At 45.3% G+C, this 19,403-nt stretch overlaps 1 protein-coding gene across 9 annotated transcripts in view; it reads right to left on the minus strand.

The window, feature by feature from the left end:
• The window catches only part of SCLY (selenocysteine lyase), a 65,041-nt gene that overhangs the window by 44,438 nt on the left and 1,200 nt on the right, over nucleotides 1-19,403 (minus strand). For 5 of the 9 annotated variants that reach the window (XM_083443328.1, XM_083443329.1, XM_083443330.1 and 2 more), the window contains exons 2-13: nucleotides 18,356-18,464; nucleotides 17,652-17,764; nucleotides 17,227-17,327; nucleotides 16,588-16,771; nucleotides 14,181-14,308; nucleotides 12,975-13,139; nucleotides 11,484-11,590; nucleotides 10,739-10,775; nucleotides 9,454-9,537; nucleotides 9,149-9,251; nucleotides 7,713-7,788; nucleotides 1,507-5,445 (exon numbers count right to left, since the gene is read on the minus strand). In XM_083443328.1, the coding sequence (XP_083299454.1) occupies nucleotides 5,301-5,445; nucleotides 7,713-7,788; nucleotides 9,149-9,251; nucleotides 9,454-9,537; nucleotides 10,739-10,775; nucleotides 11,484-11,590; nucleotides 12,975-13,139; nucleotides 14,181-14,308; nucleotides 16,588-16,771; nucleotides 17,227-17,327; nucleotides 17,652-17,764; nucleotides 18,356-18,453 (1,341 nt within the window). In that variant the 5' untranslated portion in view covers nucleotides 18,454-18,464 and the 3' untranslated portion in view covers nucleotides 1,507-5,300. Of the gene's footprint in view, nucleotides 1-1,506; nucleotides 5,446-7,712; nucleotides 7,789-9,148; nucleotides 9,252-9,452; nucleotides 9,538-10,738; nucleotides 10,776-11,483; nucleotides 11,591-12,974; nucleotides 13,140-14,180; nucleotides 14,309-16,587; nucleotides 16,772-17,226; nucleotides 17,328-17,651; nucleotides 17,765-18,355; nucleotides 18,465-18,769; nucleotides 19,030-19,403 lie in introns of those variants that run through there. The other 4 variants (XR_014511992.1, XM_083443332.1, XM_083443334.1 and 1 more) reach the window with 4 other exon arrangements.

Raw genomic sequence — 19,403 nt, forward strand, 5'->3', positions numbered from 1 at the left:
TGTGTATTTCCATCCTCCTAGAAATCTTTCACCCTGTTATTAAAAAAAATACAAAGAAAAAGCATAGAATTGTAGGTAACTAGGGAGCCCACTTCTTTTGAATTTTTGCATATGGGCTGAATATACACCATTGTTGTTGTTTAGTCGTGTCCGACTCTTCGTGACCCCATGGACCAGAGCACGCCAGGCACTCCTGTCTTCCACTGCCTCCCACAGTTTGGTCAAACTCATGCTGGCAGCTTCAAGAACACTATCCAACCATCTCGTCCTCTGTCGTCCCCTTCTCCTTGTGCCCTCCATCTTTCCCAACATCAGGGTCTTTTCCAGGGAGTCTTCTCTTCTCATGAGGTGGCCAAAGTATTGGAGCCTCAGCTTCAGGATCTGTCCTTCCAGTGAGCACTCAGGGCTGATTTCCTTAAGAATGGAGAGGTTTGATCTTCTTGCAGTCCATGGGACTCTCAAGAGTCTCCTCCAGCACCATAATTCAAAAGTATCAATTCTTCGGCAATCAGCCTTCTTTATGGTCCAGCTCTCACTACCATACATCACTACTGGGAAAACCATAGCTTTAACTATACGGAACTTTGTTGGCATGAAGCTTAATAAGTCTCTGTGAATTTCACAAACACACACATTTTTGAAGTTTAGTAGATTGATGCTGGAAAATTCTCTCATCTTCAATTTCATACATTATCAATGACAGCCATCCTCCACCTCCTTGTGGGCTACTCTCATCTTCCAGACACTAGCCAAGGGGGCAGATGTATTTTCTGATGCATAGTCATGGATGGCCTTTGACATGAAATGTTTTACAGATAGCGCACACACACATACACAAGCCACAGGTGGCCAGAATACCAGACCTCTGGCCCTATTGGTGATCAGGCTGGAATAATGGACTGTGATTACAAAGTTCTGGTGCACAATAACTCAGCTGAAGCAATAAACGCAATGCTCAGAACATCTGCACAAAAGTAATGAGTGGGTAAATACAGCCTTTATCTTGACTGTGGTCCCAGTCAGAAAGAGGACTTCAGCCTTTTGACAAAAGGGAAACTGCCATCCTTTCAATCTGGGCAAGTCATGCAAGGTTCTGTAAGACTGAACTCCAGGTCTCTAGACCTGTGGTCAAAGCTAATAACTGGAAGCACTCATACTAAAGCAGGAGAAGAGGTAAGTGTTGAGGGATCTCGCACTGACTGGCTTTCCCCCAGACTGCAGAATGACTAGACAGAGACACTCACAAATATCCTGCTGACAGCTCTTCGGCTACTTCTCTTCAAGTGCCCCAAAACAGAGAGAATTGAGGTATTCAGTGCAGGAACTTTGAGGGTTCATGAAAATAGAATCTTCAAATTAGCCCCAAAGCATGATAAAAGTAAGTACAGATACACTGGCTGGATGAAGCTTTCACAATGTAAAATCTGCACTTCTGTGAATAACGAAAAATGCTATGTCATAGCAAGACTTAAAAAATAAACAAATCAGGCTGGCGTTGATACAGGCTTACTTTTAACTTATCGCATTTTAATGTATTTTAGACTTTAAGTTAATATCTGTTTTACAATGTTACCCACCTTGGCTCCACAGAACAAGGCGACAGACAGCAGCATACCAGATTAACATTTTGATACGTCAGCAAATAGCTTGTGATTTCACATTCATAAAAAGCCACAGAATCGTGAAACCAACCCTTGACCTTGTCTTCTTATCCCTATTATCAGCTGGCATGGCTGTATCTGTGTTGCAAAATAAGTTGAAATAGACGTGAGTCTATTCTGGGCCCTACCACAATGGTTCTGAAACTCAAAAGCTTTCAAGAAATACACATAATATAGCATAACACATAACATTTCCAGACGGACATTTCCCCCCGCCCCATATATTTCTGCCTGGCTGTCCTCCCCAATCCAGCAAGTTTCATTTTATCAGTGTTTCCCCATCAATAGGGCCAGCAAGACATTCTTCACAGCAGGTCTGATGTTTTCCTATGACCGTTAACTGAAAAGTAGTCCTTGGGGTCTTCTTCTCATGGATACAAACAAAAGACAGTTCAGCTTACGTGCCAGGAAAACAAAGGAAAAGGCTAACCAGTTTAAAAAAAACCACATTTGTTCCTACAGATGTGACAAATCCCCTAAAAGCATTAGGCACCATCTACTGGGAAAGAGGATGCTAGGCAAAATTCTTATTTTCTCTAAATTCTCTGAACTCTTTTTACAGGAAACAAATATTAGTACCCTATTTGAGGGCAGTCAGTCTAAGGAAATACAATGGTTCCTGTCTCCCTGAGTTGAGTAAAATCGTTCCTATTCCTGTAGGATTAGACCTAGTAGCTTCCCATGCACAAAACTGAGGAACTGCATGTGGGAACTTGCTTCTGGTGCTAACAGTTGTCTCTGATAATATACCCAGCCTACCTATGTGCCTCGCCTGGGACTTTGAATATATATGTATTGGTCCCTTCTCCTGCCCCCAAACAAAATAATATAGGACAGTATTCAGCTAAATAGTTGAATTAGTGCAATGGGACCCCACCCCTCTCCTCCCCGTGCCTCCCCTCCAAATCTGCTCCAGGGGGTTGGGTGAACCCCCATAACAGATTCAGCGTTACACAGGGGGAGAATGTTCTGCTGCGCAAGGAGAAATTATTGCACCAACAGAGTATTTACCTTAGCACTATGGGGTATACAATCTATCCTGACTAAATTACTATTTTATAATACCTATCAATTCTGCAGCAATCCAGGGACCCCAGATAAGATCTGAAGGTGCTAACCAAAAGGAGGGAGAATCTGAACTCTGCTTGCCTTGCCACTCTTCTGTCCTTGCCCCACCCCCTTCTCCAGTTCCCTCCTTTGTAACAAAAGTTCTGGCTCTTTCGTGCTAGAAAAGGAGAGCACCATGCATCACAGTGTTTAGCACAGAGATGGACTATGGTAGCTTAATGTGCAAACTTGCTTATATAAGTGAGAAGGCATAACCTTCATCCTTCCCCTCACAGTGCCTGCAGTGGCAACTAGAAAAGGCTGCACAGGTCAAGGTGGCAGACCTTTAGGTATTTGAAAATGGCTACCATATCTCCTCTCATTCTCCTCTTTTCCAGGCTAAACGTACTCAACCCCCTCAACAGTTCCTCTTCTGCACATGTTCTAGCTTGTCAAAACCCTGTTGATTCCTGTTAAGCTCGTGATCTACTAAGACCCCTAGATCATTTTCACAACTACTACTGGCAAGCCAGGTGTCCCCCATTCCTGCCTAAGTGCAAAACCTTACATTTCATAGGATTAGAGAGTTGGAAGGGATTCTTAACGTCATCTAGCCCAACTCCCTATTGAAATTTTGTTAGCTTGGGCCAAATCTCTAATCTGTCAAGGTCATCTTGAATCCCAGTTTTGTGTTTTGCAGCATTAGGTACCTCTCCAAGTTTAGTGTCTTCTGCAAATTTGACTGTCACCCTCTCAATTCCTTCAAGCAATTCGTTTATAAAGATGTTGAGCAGTAACAGGGCCCAGGACAGAACTCGGTGGCACCTGGCTTGTCACTTCTTTCCAGGATGATAAGGAACCATTACTGAACACTCTTTGGGTTTGGGAGCTACAAATCCATCTAACAATAACCTTGTCCAGCCCACATTTTAGCAGCTTCTCCGTAAGACTTTGTCGAAAGTCTTAGTGAAATCAAGCTACACTACATCCACAGCATCCCCTTGATTCACCAGGCTTGTAACTTTCTCTCTATATATAAAAGGACAAAATCCCCCATGATAATCTTGCATATAGGTGCCTCCTTCTCACAGACAAGGTAAGCAGTTACAGCAGTGGGTCCATGTAGTACATTTCCTTCCCTGCAGGGGGAAACTCACTGTAAGAGCAACCCCTGCCATGCATCCTGACAAGGAAGATCAGGGTATTCAGAATGCCTTGTAGGCAAGACAAAAAGCAGCAGAAGAGAACTGCCTGGAAAGGCAGAATTCTCACCATCACCTGTTCTTATGGGAAAGAAAACCATTGCCAGTCAGATCTTTGCTGTTGGCTTGATCAAGATGCAAGCCAGCTGGGCAGGCAATGACAACAGAACCTGCATGCAGTTGTCTACCATTTGCTGATGGAAAATGATTGCTATGCTGGCTCTCTTGACATCACCTGCCCCATTGTTGGAGTATTTCTCCATTTAGGGTAAACCAGCAGCAACAGCTACAACCAGGATCTGTTGTTGCAAGAGCTATGTGAGATGACAGCTATGATTGATTTCCTCCTCTTAGCAACCAGGGCAGATAGTAGCAGTAACAATTCCTGGTTCAAATCCCCCACCATCACCATTTTCAGTAGGATTCTTTTCATAACTTAAATAGCCCTTTAACACTAGGAGATCATCCACACTTCTACTTGTGCAGTGCCTAGAAAGTATGGCTTCTGAGTGGTTTTCTGCTTGACCCACTCCTTTGCAAGCGAAAACTCGCTCTTTAGCAACAAATCAGAACAAATAGCAATCCGGGAAAAACCCAATTTGCCATTTGCTCTGATTGAGTGCTAAAGAGCAGTTTTCTCTAGAAAATGCAGCAGGACAATGGAAGTGTGGAGAAGCCCTAGGTTAGAGAGGTTCTATGCAGCCTTCATAACACAAAACACAGCAATGTGAAATGAAGGTTTCTCTCTTTCTCTTTCTTTCTTTCTTTCTTTCTTTCTCTCTCTCCTCTTCAGCTCTAGAAGAATGCACATTCTAGTCCCACTGCACATCTCAATGCTAAACACAGTGCAATAGCACTATAGCAGCTACAACCTGCTGCTGCAGCAAGAAGAAATATTCATATTCCTTCAGTGTCTATATGGAGGGCAATTGCTTTTCATTCCCAGTAAGGAATACCCCAGAAGGGTGGCATCAAAAGAGTGGCTGTTTCCAGGTACCAAGGCAAGCTCCCAATTTTTCAATATTTTGGGATTCACCTGTCCATTCAAACCATAATATTTAGGCTTGTTTTCTGAACCCACACAAAAACCTCAATCATAGAGCTAAACATCCAACTAGAAATGTTTACCCACTTCAATGAGTAAAAACTGCTGGCAGAGCCTGCTAAGCATCGTGACTACATTCAGGGAGCACTGATTTCTGGCCTGCTGTATTAAAGGGCTGGGGAATCACTAGAGATTATTCAACAAGAATTCAGTGGCCAGAATGTTATTTAGCCTCATTCTGTTAAATGTAAGTAGCACCTAGAGCAATGGGAAATTAGGGTCAGGTAAGCTCAATTCCTGGTTTTAGAGGGCAAAACTGTCTCACTAGGTGACTGAAAATCTGGCCTATTGTAGCTGAGCCACAGCCTGCTTCAGATCTTCCACAATTAGGTCCACATCCTCCTTGCTGGTAGCACGACCCACACTGAGACGCAAGGCGTTCTGTGCCACGTCATAAGGAATTCCGCAGCTAAGCAGGATAGCAGATGGCCTGGTGAACAAAGATAAAGTAAGTCAAGTTTAACCCCCTAAAATTCCCTACAGTGGTTCCAAGAAGTGAACAGAGGAAGGAAACAAAAATTATGCAGTCCTATACTTATTTCTAAGTCTCATTAGTTTCCAGTATGAGCCGCAAAGAACTCTGCCTCTGTAGAGCACATTCACATCACTGTTCTTCCTAAGAATGCTGCAGTCGCCCCAGCTTAGGTGCAGATCCACTGCAGTGTTGGTTTTAAATGATAGGCAACACTTTTTTCTTGCAGGCAGCCTCTGAAATATTGCCCAGGAGGGAATGTGGCTAAAAAAGGTTCCCCGTCTACTGGTATGTAGAGTGGTTAAAGTGTCAGATTACAACTGGGGAGAGCCTAGGTCCCAGCTCAAACATAATTAACTGGCCTTGAGCTACTGACTAGCTAACCTCCTCACAGGTTTGGTGTCAAAAGAGAGTCAAAGAACTGTGTGTGCTGCTCTGAACTCATCAAAGAATGAGAAAGAAATGTAAAAAACAAACAAATAAATCTGACTTAAGCCCAAACTAGATGCAACACCATTTAGTGTTAGCATGGGGACCCTGGCATGGAGGTATTGTAAGGGAGCTTTGACCCTGCTGTGGACCCCTGACCCTGTTAATCACATTGGGGGGAAATGTTTCTGTCCTCTCCAGTGGAAGCTTTTCCCCCATGCATATAGTAGGCACAGGCAGCCCCATCCAGATTGGGACCACCATGGCAGGGGAGGAGTGGTTCAGTTCTCTCCCCCAATAACAGGGTGCCAGTCCTGCAGTTGTTACTTGTGTGAATGGCATCTGAATTTTGTTTGGCCCTTCACACTTGCTATTCAGGAACCTGCTTTTGAACATGATCCTATGCGCATCCATGTGGAAACATGGAAGTGAAATGTATTATCTCTGGAGCAGGTATGTGAGCAAAAGCACATTCTGTTCTCAGCTTTAGCTCCAGCATTATGTAGCTAATCAATTGGGAAACAAGGCTTATCATACCAATATGCTCATATGATTTTGCAGGTCTAAGACATAAAATTGAACCACAAGCATTCTAGGAAAATCTTTAGATTAAAGAAATACAATACAAGGCACTTAGGTTTCCACTGCTCTCTCCAGTATTTGAAACAAGCAGCGCACAACAGCAGGGGAGCAAGTTGCTGCTTAGACACATGATCTGTCACACTACACTGCTCTCTCTATTCAAAGGAAAACCACTTGATGATATCCTAATCCTAGGCACTTAGCTGATCACCTACTTCCCTGCCCACCTGGAACCATCCCCTGTGAGTTCCAAAAGAGTGGATGCCAAGGTAGAAAGGCCACAGCTTATGCAAATGTTGGCTTGTACAAAAGTGCAAAGAAAACACTTTCCACTAAGATACAAATACATTAACCAGCTTATGAACTTAAAGCAGATTGACCAGCTTCCATAATAAGCTCAGCTCCTGAATCAGCGGCAAGAGTCTGCAACACTATCTCAGTAACCCCCTACTGCTAGCACCCTTTCCTGTGCTGCCCTTACCACCTGGGGGGAAAGTGGGACTGGCACTGTGGCAACTATACAACCCCTTCCACTTCTTAGTCCTGGACCAGTAGCTCTTTAAAGCCAGGAGAAGCCAGTTCACACAGCTAAGTGGAGGGACAGGATTAGTCTGCCCATTGTCCGGGGCAAATGGCATGGCCTGGATGCAGTGTGAGAGACTGTGGGAGGCGGTGTCACATGCCTCTGGCAGTCTTCTCCTAAAGCAGGAGGATTTCATGTTTGAAAATGGAAACGTTCCTTTTGTACATCTTTGGGGGGGAGGGAAGACTGTAAGATGTAAGGGCTGGCGTTACTGTCATAGGGTGGAATTCAACACTGTGCTCTTCCAATCATTCTGCCTGCACAAGCATTTCAGCTTGCCAGATGAAACGATCCCACCATCTCCACCCACTGTTGTGGGGTTTTCCTGACTCCCCTCCCTGAGCCAATTTTGGGGGACACAGTGGGAGATGGTAAAGTTTCATTGTGCAAGTGCAAGTCCTTGTGCAGGGCTGCAGCTGACAGGGCAGGTTGGGTGAATCCTACTATTGTCACACACACACACACACACACACACACACACACACACACACTATTACTACCATTAAGAAGTAGAGTTCCCTGAGGAGGTGGGTGATTACAGGTGCTGCACCCTTTGCTTTCACTTTTCTACATCAGTTGGATCTGTCCCCTCCAGCCACAGAATGCCCAGTTTCCCAACATGGTTCCTTACCGGTCACCCTTCTCGGAGTGGCATGCAGCACCAACACTGGCAAGCAAAGTCCTACAGTGAGATAGCACCAGCCGACCTGCAGAAAACAGAAGACATAGGTGTGCCATGAAATACCCAAGGACCTGGTGGAGGAAGGAACCCACAAAATCGGTTTTCAACCTCCCCTCACTCCATTCAGTGCTTATCCCACCTACACTTTTGCTAGAACTGGCTTCTCACTAAAGCTGGAGGGGGGGGGGGGATAAACAAATGCAAAAGTTAATGCACATCATACATATAAAATTGTCAAATGCAAATCTGAACGGGCAAAGTAGGGTTTTAATGACAAAAAGGTTTAATAGATAAAATCAGGATGTGGGTTTTACAATTAGAATCCCTCCTGAGGTAAATATGAAATTCATGCTGAAATTATAAAAAGCCGAAGCTTAAAACTCATTTACTTTGTTTACAGTGGTACCTCCAGTTATGAACTTAATTCGTTCTGGAGGTCCGTTCTTAACATGAAACTGTTCTTAACCTGAGGCGTGCTTTCGCTAATGGGGCCTCCTGCTGCCGCCGCCACGCGACCTCTGCTCACATCCCGGGGCAAAGTTTGCTACCAGGAGTATCTACAGTGGTACCTTGGGTTACAAACACTTCAGGTTACAGACTCCGCTAACCAGGAAGTAGTACCTCAGGTTAAGAACTTTGCCCCAGGATGAGAAGAGAAATCATGCGGCAGTGGCGCAGCGGCAGTGGGAGGCCCCATTAGCTAAAATGGTACCTCAGGTTAAGAATGGTTTTAGGTTAAGAATGGACCTTCGGAACGAATTAAGTTCGTAACCAGAGGTACCACTGTACTTCCAGGTTAGCTGAGCTCATTACCCAAGGCGTTTGTAAGGGGGACAGTACGTAACCCAAGGTTCCACTGTACAGTTATACCTCAGGTTAAGAACTTAATTCGTTCTGGAGGTCTCTTCTTAATCTGAAACTGTTCTTAACCTGAAGCACCACTTTAGCTAATGGGGCCTCCTGCTGCCGCTGCACCACTGCTGCATGATTTCTGTTCTCATCCTGAAGCAAAGTTCTTAACCTGAGGTACTATTTCTGGGTTAGCAGAGTCTGTAACCTAAAGCGTATGTAACCTGAAGCGTATGTAATCTGAGGTACCACTGTATTTGCAAAATTTCACAATTTGTAATTTCTTTGAGAAATTAGAAAACCAATTTCCAATACCATATTTTAGCATCTCCCCACTCTCCCTCACACAGCAGCACTCTGGTCTTCATCTGCTCTGAAACTATCTTAAGAGCAATGCAGTCTTGAGATCTATAGACAGGATTAACACATGTGTTGATCACCGTGGAAGCTGTAGGCAAAAAACCCCCCAACAACACCTAAAGTAGACTGACAGCAGCCATATAGGAATGGTGAAAATTTAGAGCCATAGGGGATACCTTTTAGTCCTGAGCCCATGACAGAAAAGTTACAGGTGTTGCACAGTCTCCTTGAGCCTTTCAGCCTGCAGTTAAAATAAACTCCTTGCTCTTCAAACACGGCCTAAAATGTGCAAAAATAACACTTTCAAGAAATGTTTGTTAATGATTGCCCTCACTTCACCATCCCCCAGCTTAGAGTTCGTACAAAGGAAGGCAGCAAGAAGAAAGTGCCATGCAATTCTATCTACAAACAGGGGTCAATCCTCCCTTCCCTATGCAAAGGTTGCAGGTGAAACCGGAAAACAGGCACCCAGAGAACTCACTTCAAGTCTCTCTTCCAGGTAATCCCGGACCTTCCTCATGTGAGCTTCATAAACCTCACAGTGCCTGCTCACCAAGTCTGCTGCCTGCAAAGGAAGACAATAAGCACACCATGTTTCTAATTGGCTACAACAAGAGACAGAACCATGAAGGGAATGATGAATCCCATAGAATGTCCCCATCCAGACAGATGAAAACAGATCAGGATATTTGATGCAGTACTGAAATGGGTAGGCAATCTGAATGGAACCACCTTTTGTGCCTATTCATAATGTGCTTCCTTTGGTCTGACAGTGATTTGTTAGTGACCAAGGAAAGTCTACATGGCACAATTTTGCACAAGCCTCTCTCTCTAGAGCACACCTGCAAGGTACCCATCACTCTCAATCAACTAAAAGAAAACCCATTAATCATATAACTATATACCTGCAATCTCAGTAAGACATAAGCTCTCTTCATATGTTTACTCACCTGATCTACCAGCGTTCTAAATTCCATTGGCAGCCTACACAGATAGTAAAGGCTCCCTGCTTTAAAACCTATTCCTCTATGGTGCATTTTGTTTTAATACACTGTTTACTACTTGGGGGGGAGGCATTTGGCCAAAAAGGCAATAGCAGGAGTTGGGAGGAGCTACACAACCTTGGACACGGGGCTAAAGATGCTGATCCACAGCTCCTGGTATCTATGTTGTCCCTTTGTGAAAGCAGCACATGAAGAGGGCTACTAGAGAAAATCTGGACATATTCTCCAACAGACCCTAAAAGAGTGCCTGGGTGTTGAGTTATTGAGAACACTTTCCCCTCACCCCACCCCAGTGTGTATATATAGGCCAACTTGATGTACCTTTCTTGTTCTGGCATGCTATTCACATAGAGCCAGAGGGAAAACTGTAAAGATTAGCTCTTTGCTCTGAAAAATATGCCTAGAAGAACAACCTCTAGTATTTCAACAAGTCCTCAGTAACCAGATCCTCACAATGATGGGAAACAACCAGAGTTTACAGCAAAGCATTTGTAAGCATCCTTGTCTCCTATCAATGTCCCACTGTGCACAGATTTAGAACTTTTGCTCCATGGGTCAAATAGCAACTCCACCTCTGGCATGAGAGCCGTAGGGTGTGGGGGAAGAGAAGCATCAGCACAGATAAGCAAACCCAGGGAAATCTTCTGCCTTTAAATTTTTGTAAGGAGGATGCTGGGTTGAAATCTGAGCCTTGCTACCAGGACAGCATCTCATGTTGAATCCATAACTGTCATTTTTATCCCTCATCACTTCTGAGCTTACCTTGCCAAGGCCAGCAATCATTGGTGTATTCTCAGTCCTAGAACAGAGAAGTGCAGTGTGTATTTATTCCTAAAGCATAATAAAAGTGACACAAGCACAGGGGCTATATCTACTTGGGTACCTAACATAATGCAGGGACTGAAAATGGCGCTACTGTGTGATAGGAACAACTGCTCCAGAGTTACTCAGTTGTGCGGGGAGGAAATCTGGTCTTTCTTGTTATCTGAATGTGACTTAGGGAGCTCAGGTGCTGCCTTATACAAAGTCAGACCACTGGCCCATTGAGCTCAGTATTACTGACCAGCAGTAGCTTTCCAAGGTTTCAGGCTGTGGTCTTTCCCAACCCTACCTGGAGATGTTGGGGATTGAACCTAGAATCCTTTTGCAGGCAAAGTGTGTGCGCACTAGCACTCAGCCACAGCCCATGACGTAAACCCTACGCTGCATTTCCCAGCAGCTTATCCTGGAACTCTTCACACTTTGCCAAATGAGAAACATGATACGAAAGGGAAAGGTTTTCAAAAGCTGAGCCTTTCACTCACTAATCTATGCATCCTTGGAGTCTCAAAGAAAACTATCTTCAAAAAAAAAAACTGCTTGGTGTCTTCTCTCGCAGCCCCTCACCCGCGTGAAGAAGAGGAATATGGGCTAACCACATATTGCTCCCACAACTAAGAGAGGTCCCCACCTTCCTTGGGTCTCTCCCCGGATTAACTGGCTCCCTCTGTGCCCTCACCCTTCTTACCCAGGGCGGAAGTTGCGTTCCTGCCCACCTCCAAACAGCATGGGATGGAGAGGAGTGGCGACACCAGGGCCTCGCACATACAGCGCTCCAATACGCGGGGCATAGAACTGCAATGATAAATCACAAAGCTAATGCCTCCAGACAAGAACTAAGAGGTGTGTCCAACAGGAAACTGAGGTGCTTTGACCACACAGAAGTAAGGCTGACAAGAGCAGAGAAGCAAACATTAATCCTTGGGGAAATCATGGTTGCCCGTGGGAGAGAAATATGGGTGAATCCTATGCTCACTGCTACCCCTCCCCCTAGACTACCTCAGTGCTATTTCACACATAACAGAAGAGTTTCCTGTGTTTTCTCCCCCTGTTCTGTATCACTTGACAGGCATTTGTGTGCTTCAAAAAATACATGACAAACATGTTCCCAGATGCCACAGGTATTAAACTAATTACGCCTGGAGATTAACGTGAATCATTACTTGGCTACTGGCAAAATAAATAAAAAAATGAAAAGCTGTTTTTGAATACTGTAATGGAAAGTGATGCTGACACACTGGACATCTCCTGCTGTGTGTCATGCTCTCCTGCGCAATGTGAAAATGTGGACAAATTTACTCAACATTGTTCCCAGATTGCCATCTGGTGGAGAAGCTGTTTAGTTGCATTGCATCCTAAGGAGCGAGTTAGACTGTCCACTATGTTTTTAGGTGTTCCAAGAGTTCACGATGAAAATAAAAGACAATTTAAACAACACTTTCTGCATTCCTGTGCAACCATGCCAGATGCATGGGCTGCAGAGAAGAGGGCCAAGATACTGTTTAGGGCAGAGTTTACATTACAGTCACTATATGACAACCTGCATGGCAGCTGCAGCAAAATACAATTGTCAGCAGCAAGCAAATCAACAATGGTTCTCATTTTAAAAAAAACGCTGACGAACTGCTGCTCTAGCACATGGATTCCCCAAAGTTAACAACAGGCCAAAGTGAGATGGCCTCTTTGTATATTCTTTGTGTATACATATTGTGCACTGTTTTTATGAGAGTAAGGAAAGAAGGAAAAACTTTCAAATGAAAAAAAAAAGTTTTGGAAATCAGGATGTAGATAGCATTAGACACATTTATTAAACAACATAAGAAAAACACTTTTAGCCCTAATAGAGTTAAGTCTGCAATCCTGCACAATGAGAACTGTGAGTGAGAGAACCAATCATGAACACCAAACGTTTTTACTGCCAGCTCCCTGTCATACAAAGCACCTCTGGATTATGGTCACTGTCTGGTTCTCAGAATGATGGCTGGTGTTCAGGGAGCCCTGGGATGTTCTTTCTTATTTTTGTCTCTAAATGTTTTATCAACAATAAAGGATGGGCTGACAGCAACTCTCTGCTCAATGGGTATTGGGTTTACCATGTTGGGAGATGACCTAGATGCATGGACATCTCTTACCCTGCATGTAGAAACTACATTGTAGACAGAAGAGAGAAGCACCATACCTTGTGCCCCACAATAGTGAGGTAATCCACTCCCAGATCTTGCACGTCAACTTGACCTTTCCCAATCATCTGTGCTGCATCTGTGTGTACCAAGATCCGTGGCAGACCAGATGCCGTTCTCTTCCGATTGAGAGCTTGAATCCGTTGGCTGAGTTCGGAGACAGGCTGATAGAAGAAAGCACCATCAGGAGGCATCATCTCACCAGGAACTCAAGTGTTCTGGCTCTCTCTTTTGCTACTGCCCTACTGGCTGGCATAGGATGCCTTCACAGAATTACTTGCATGGAAAGCTGATGGTTGCCTTTGAACTTTTATTGATAGTATTATATGGCTTTGTTGTTATGTAGTACAACTGCCCTGCCTTGATGATCAAGGTAGAATATAGCATTTGGTGTAACTCAGCATCCAAACAAAGGGCACCACATATAAACTCCACAGAACACATAACCCAACACAGGGAGACCATGGTTCACGGCATAGGGCTATATCTCTGTGTCTCCAGAGAGCAAAACCTGTAATTCCAAACTAGATTGGGTGAGCAATGAGGTGACAAAAATTGTAGAACTAAAGGTTTTGCTATACAGTAGACCTGTGATTTATGTACATTTAACATGTGCGCATTCAGCTTTAGGCACTTGGCAAAAACAAAAAATTAAAAGGGGGGCAGAAAGAGGAGCGGGCATCTGGGGGGGGGGAACTTTGGCAATCCCACCTGGCATTGCATCCAGTGTGTTTTGACTATACATGATTTTGGCTTTATGCACTATCCCCAGAACTTAAACACCTGTGTAAATTGTGGGGCTTAAAAAGGTAAAGGAACCCCAGACCATTAGGTCCAGTCGTGGCAGACTCTGGGGTTGTGGCCCTCATCTTGCTTTATTGGCCAAGGGAGCCGGCATACAGCTTCCGGGTCATGTGGCCAGCATGACTAAGCCGCTTCTGGCGAACCAGAGCAGTGCACGGAAACGCCATTGACCTTCCCACCTATTTATCTACTTGCACTTTGACGTGCTTTCGAACTGCTAGGTTGGCAGGAGGAGTTGTGGGGCTTACTGTATACTGAGATTGAAAGCTGGTGGAGTGAAAGGAGAGTGGAAATATTTTGGGGGAGCATCAGCTCCCTCTCATTGGCTCTTGGGATCATCTGACCACATATATGAACCTCATATCCTTAAACATGTAATAAGAACTGAAGGCACAACTCACCATGATAACCCCAGTTTCATTATTGGCCAGCATAATGGAAACTAGACATGTAGTTGGACGGATTGCTGCAACAACTTCATCTACTTCCACCTGTCCTGTCACTTTGGACACGGGGACAAAAGTGGCTTCTGTAAATCAGGATGCAAAAAAAGATGTTGATCCCGTAGCTCAGTGCGTTCATCAGCACTTACTATGTATCTGGCAGCAGTGGAGAAAGTCACAGGGAATAGCAGACCTATTGCTAGGCAACAGGCAAGCGCTCCTTAGTCTTGACAGATTAAGATATGACTGTCATAAGGGAATTTGGAAGGAAGTGGCTGTTGGCTTAGAAGCAGCATTTAATGAAAGAGGCAGCTGAGCAAAAATGGATTTTCCTGGAGCTCAGCTGGATACTTGGAAGATAAGAGAGGAGGAAGATGAGGGGAAATGCTGCATGCTGTTTAAGTCTCTTCAGTTTGCAAAAGCCCCCACTAAGAGCTCTGAGTCTCATACTGAGTTCTGCCATGATCCTGCCCAAGCACCAGAGATTAAACCTAGCATCGTTTGAACACAAGCTATATATTCCTCCCTCCCTACGCAGTGGTAAGACCACTCAGACAAGTTAGGAATGTCATCTCTGACTCCATGTGTTGGTCACTATTTGACAGGCAAGAAGGATAGGATAGGGTAGGGTAGGGTAGGGTAGGAGATGATAGGATACCATAGGAAAGGATAGGAAAAGGAAATGGAAATGATGCAAAGAAATGAATTTGAATTAAAGGTTCAGAACTGCCCCCAATTCCGGACCATTAGCACCACAGTGAAAGTACTGCTGAGCCAGCTTTAGACAGCTCACATTCGGAGTAAACAATAAAGAGACAGTATACCAAAAAAACCCCTTCATGGATCACTGCCTTGTTGTGGTGAAGGGGCTTGAATAACTCCAAGAAGCTCTGAGCCATGCCGTGCAGGGCCACCCAAGATGGACAGGTCATAGCTAAGAGTTTAGACTAAATGTGATCCACCTGGAGAAGGAACTGGCAAACCACTCCAGTATTTTGCCAAGAAAACTCCATGGACATAAAAAAGGAGAAGCTTTGAGAAGAAAGTGAGAGTTTCCAAGGCATGCTCTGGTTCATGGGGTCACAGAGAGTCAAACACAACTAAGACAACTGAACAACAATACCAAAAAAAGTAGTATTTGCTACTCAGAAACTAAAATTGCTAAGAAAAGAGCTTTTGCCAAAGCAGAATCTGGCAAGTGCGTATAATTTATCAGCAATCTCTGACTATCCACTACAGCACGGGTGTCAAACACAAGGCCCGCGGGCCGAATCCGGCCCGCCAGACCTCGTCATGTGGCCCGTGTAGCCGCCAGCCCGGCCTGCCTGCTTCCCCCTGCGAGGCGGCGCGCTGTGGGCGGGGATTGGGGGCTGGAAGGCGGGCGGTGGAGAAAGCGAAGGCGCTCCCTTCCCGCGCCGTTACTCGGCCGGCCTGAGAGAAAATTTCTGAGGTGGCGGCGGCCTTCGTCCAGGGTCGGGGGGGCCATGGCGGGACTTTGCCCTTCCGACGGCCTGGAGCATCTGGAGCTGGGGCAGCTGTGGGACCCGCTGGGCAGCAGCGGCGGAGTTGTCGTCGGCGCTTCTTCTCCTTCTCCTCCTCCTTCGTCTTACTCGCCGCCGCCGCCGCTCTCGTCTTGCTCGAGGCAGGCCTGAAGCCGGGACAACCCGGGCTTCGAGCCCGAGGAGGAGGCGGGCGAAGCAGCCAGGGCGGCTGGCGGGAGCGCGGCGGCGGGGCCCGTGCTGCAGATGGGCGTGGTGGAGTGGGGCCGACGAGGGGCGCCATCGCCCTCGGAGCCCGACGCCTAGGAGGGCCAGCCGAGAGCGGGAGGCAGCGGAGGCGCAGGCGGAGCGGCGAAAAGGAGGAAGGCGGAGGGGAAGGCGAAGGTCAGCGGGCTTGCTCCGCCGGAGGTGCCCCGACGCCAACGCTGCGTTTCCCTCACGTGGAGACGGGCGAGGAGGTCGTCCAGCAGCCGCCGCCGCCGCCTCGCCTGGGCCAAAGGGATGACACACTCTTCCCGGCTCGCATCTCTCCTGTTTCACCTTATTACTTTTATGTTACTCGCAAGTCTTCTGCTCTGAAGACAGATGCAAATAATCCCTTCAGCTCCTCTGCAATCTCCTTTCCCACCTTTAGCACACCTTTGATTCCCTTGTTGGCCAAAAGCTCTACCACAGTCCGTTTCGGGGGCCTAATCCGGCCCATTCCTCAACAACTTCAACCCTAAAAAAAAAAAAAAAAAAAGCTCAACAATTTCAATCCTAAAAAAAAGCGCAACAACTTTGGTTGGCCCTCACGGCCCTTCACTTCATCAAATCTGGCCCTCCTTGAAAAAAGTTTGGGCACCACTGCACTACAGTATACTCACCAGCCTCATGCTCTTTCACTAGGTGCTCCACAGGGAGACGGACTGAGTCATGCTCAATGCAAGATGTAATTAAATGTGGGCACAGCCCCAGAGTCTTTTGTTTATCTTCTCTTGGTCCATCAGAACTTTGCTTGTTGCTTTCCTTAAAATGCTTCACTACAGTGTGGATCACTAAATTGTTTGCCTGAAAGGAAAAAGGAGGGATACAAATCCCAATCTCATATGTCCATATGAATATCCAGATTTACCAGTGCAGTCCTCTGAAGTAGACAATGCTGAATTTCTTACCCAAAAACTAGTTCAGTGGCAGACTTGTCTTTCAGTCTCAGAAGGATCAGAGGCAGAGGACTGATTTGTAGTCATTACCTCCATGTGAGTGAATCAAATTGCAATACATGCTCCTTTGCAGGTTTTAAATAAAAGATAGAGCCATTCAACAGAAGAGGGATAGACTTTCTTTTTATCTGATGGGTTTTTGCTGGGTCTTACTTGGCACTAATTAAGAATGGAGTCATCAATGCTATGAGAAGCAAATAAAGTCAGACTCCATTTAGGGGAAAAAGACAGCTAGCATGTTATGGGTTGATCTCTTAAATGACTGCCAGGTCAAAACAGTGCTAGCAGCATCTCATATCTCACCTCTGTCCCACCAGAAGTAAAGACGATGTCCTGGGGTCGCCCCCCTACCATTCTAGCCAGACTTTCACGGGCTCCATCTATAATATTTTTAGCCCTTCGACCTGTGAAATCAAAGGCACATTTATCTTATAAATCAAAGGCACATTTATCTTACAAATAAACAAATTATTAAGTCCACCCAAATTCTGGAAGAGTTTAGTTGTTTTGATACAGAATAATTATTTCTGGTAACAAGAAGTGCCAGATTTGGCTCTGTGTTCCTTGCATGAGCATTTATTTCAGCGAGTGCTAGAGAGTGGATCACATGCAGTAATACATTCCTTTAAGGCCATTTCAATGCAGTAACTTGAATTCAAAAAGGCAAGATGAATATAAAGATGAGATGGATGCTTTCATAGAATGTTTCCATCCAGGCTTGCTCTCACCTTCTGTATAAGAGCTGCTCGGATTGCCCCATGCTTCATGCATGGCTTCTGTAACTGTCTCAATCACCTCTGGAGCCAGAGGGGTGGTTGCATTGTAATCTAGGTATATCTTCCTGAAGGGAACAGAATGCAAGAATAGTTACAACAGAAAAAGGAATAAGATAAGATAGGAATAACACTAGCACTCTTTGGGCCAATGTTGCATCAATGGTTATGAAAAATGCTGCCCTAACCAAACCACTTCTGAAGTAGTCATTGCCACAGCCTCTCCACAAAGATGGTACTGGGATTTTGAAATAAAACATCACTATCTCTCCCCAAGCTTTAAAATGTGGTGCCAATTTTGATGAATACATCATATGACACACTCACATGAATGTGACAAAGTGGGCCCAGGCCCATGAAAGCATATGCCACAATGTATTTGCTAATCTTTAAAGTGATTTTGCTGAAAATCACAGCATTCTAGCACTTAAGAAGTTGACTACTATAATAATCTTTCAGTTCCTAGAGCTCAATCCTAAGATTTTTTTACTTGCTTGGAGTTTTGCAATCCAATCTACACACATTTACTTGGAAATAAGTTCCACTTAATCCAACAGGACTCATTCCCAAGGTATATTGTGGGTAAAATAGCAAAATCTCAGCACTTACCATTGTCAAAAAATTGTCTCCATTTTTTAAAGTCAAGGGAAGCTACAAACCTGTTTGATGAGTTGTTCTCTTCCCCATCAAAGCCAATTTTCTCTCTGTTCTCATTTCCTTTGTTCACTAATACTTTCTTCATTTGCTTCTCTTCCATTCTCCACCAACCTATTTTAAGAAAAACACAACCCATTATGTTCCATGAAACATTAGACTTCAAATAGCACACAAATAAATTCTGACATGCCTTTGCCCATTAATCAAAAGGACACCACTACTTGTTCTGCTGTATCTTCAGGAATCAGAGGCACTGACTTGTGCCCCAGATTGAAGGGGCCCAGCATCGCACACAAGCGCAACGTGACATCATGACATCACACGAGTGAGGCCAATGGGTATGCAATGAAGCCCAACACCACCGCCCCCTGCTTGCAACTGCAGACCAGAACGCCACCACCCATGCACCGCCTTACCTCCACTGGCTCTCCACAGCCACTGCAGCAGCTAGGCCAAGGTCTCTGCTGCAAGGCCTCCAGTGGAGGTTAGGCGGCAGGCAGCGGTGCTTTGAGGTGGTCCAGGCTGCATTTGTAGGCAGGATGGTGGTGGTGGTAGGAGGAGCCCAAGAAGTAGACACACATCATTGGGAGGCTTCCTCCACCCCCTCAACATTGGGGGGGGGGGGCGCTTGGCCTGCCTACAAGTATTGAGGGGGTCCAATCCTATAGAGATGGCACCTATGTCAGGAATATTGAATTACCATTCTGTAGAGGTACCTCCAAAGATGGACATAAGAAAGTTAGAATAAATATTTCCCATCTCTCAGATTCCCTGTCTTCCTAAGATAGGCTATCCTCCCTGGTTTCCAGCTAGGAGGCAGTCAAAGGAAGAGCCACACACATTGTCAAAAGATTCGTATATGGGAGATATGTTTTAGGACTGACAGTGGCTCTCCAGAATCGCCCCCCCCCACCTGGAAATGCCAAAGACTGAAAGTGAATCTGGACCTTTCTCATGCAAAGCATGTGCTTTACACTACCAAGCTACAACTCTTCCTCAAAGGTGGATTGCCTAATGCCCCCAGGGAAGCTCATACTAGAGGGGAAATTA

The sequence above is a fragment of the Podarcis tiliguerta genome (assembly GCF_965153285.1).
Source record: "Podarcis tiliguerta genome assembly, chromosome: 5".
Taxonomy (NCBI): Eukaryota; Metazoa; Chordata; class Lepidosauria; order Squamata; family Lacertidae; genus Podarcis; species Podarcis tiliguerta.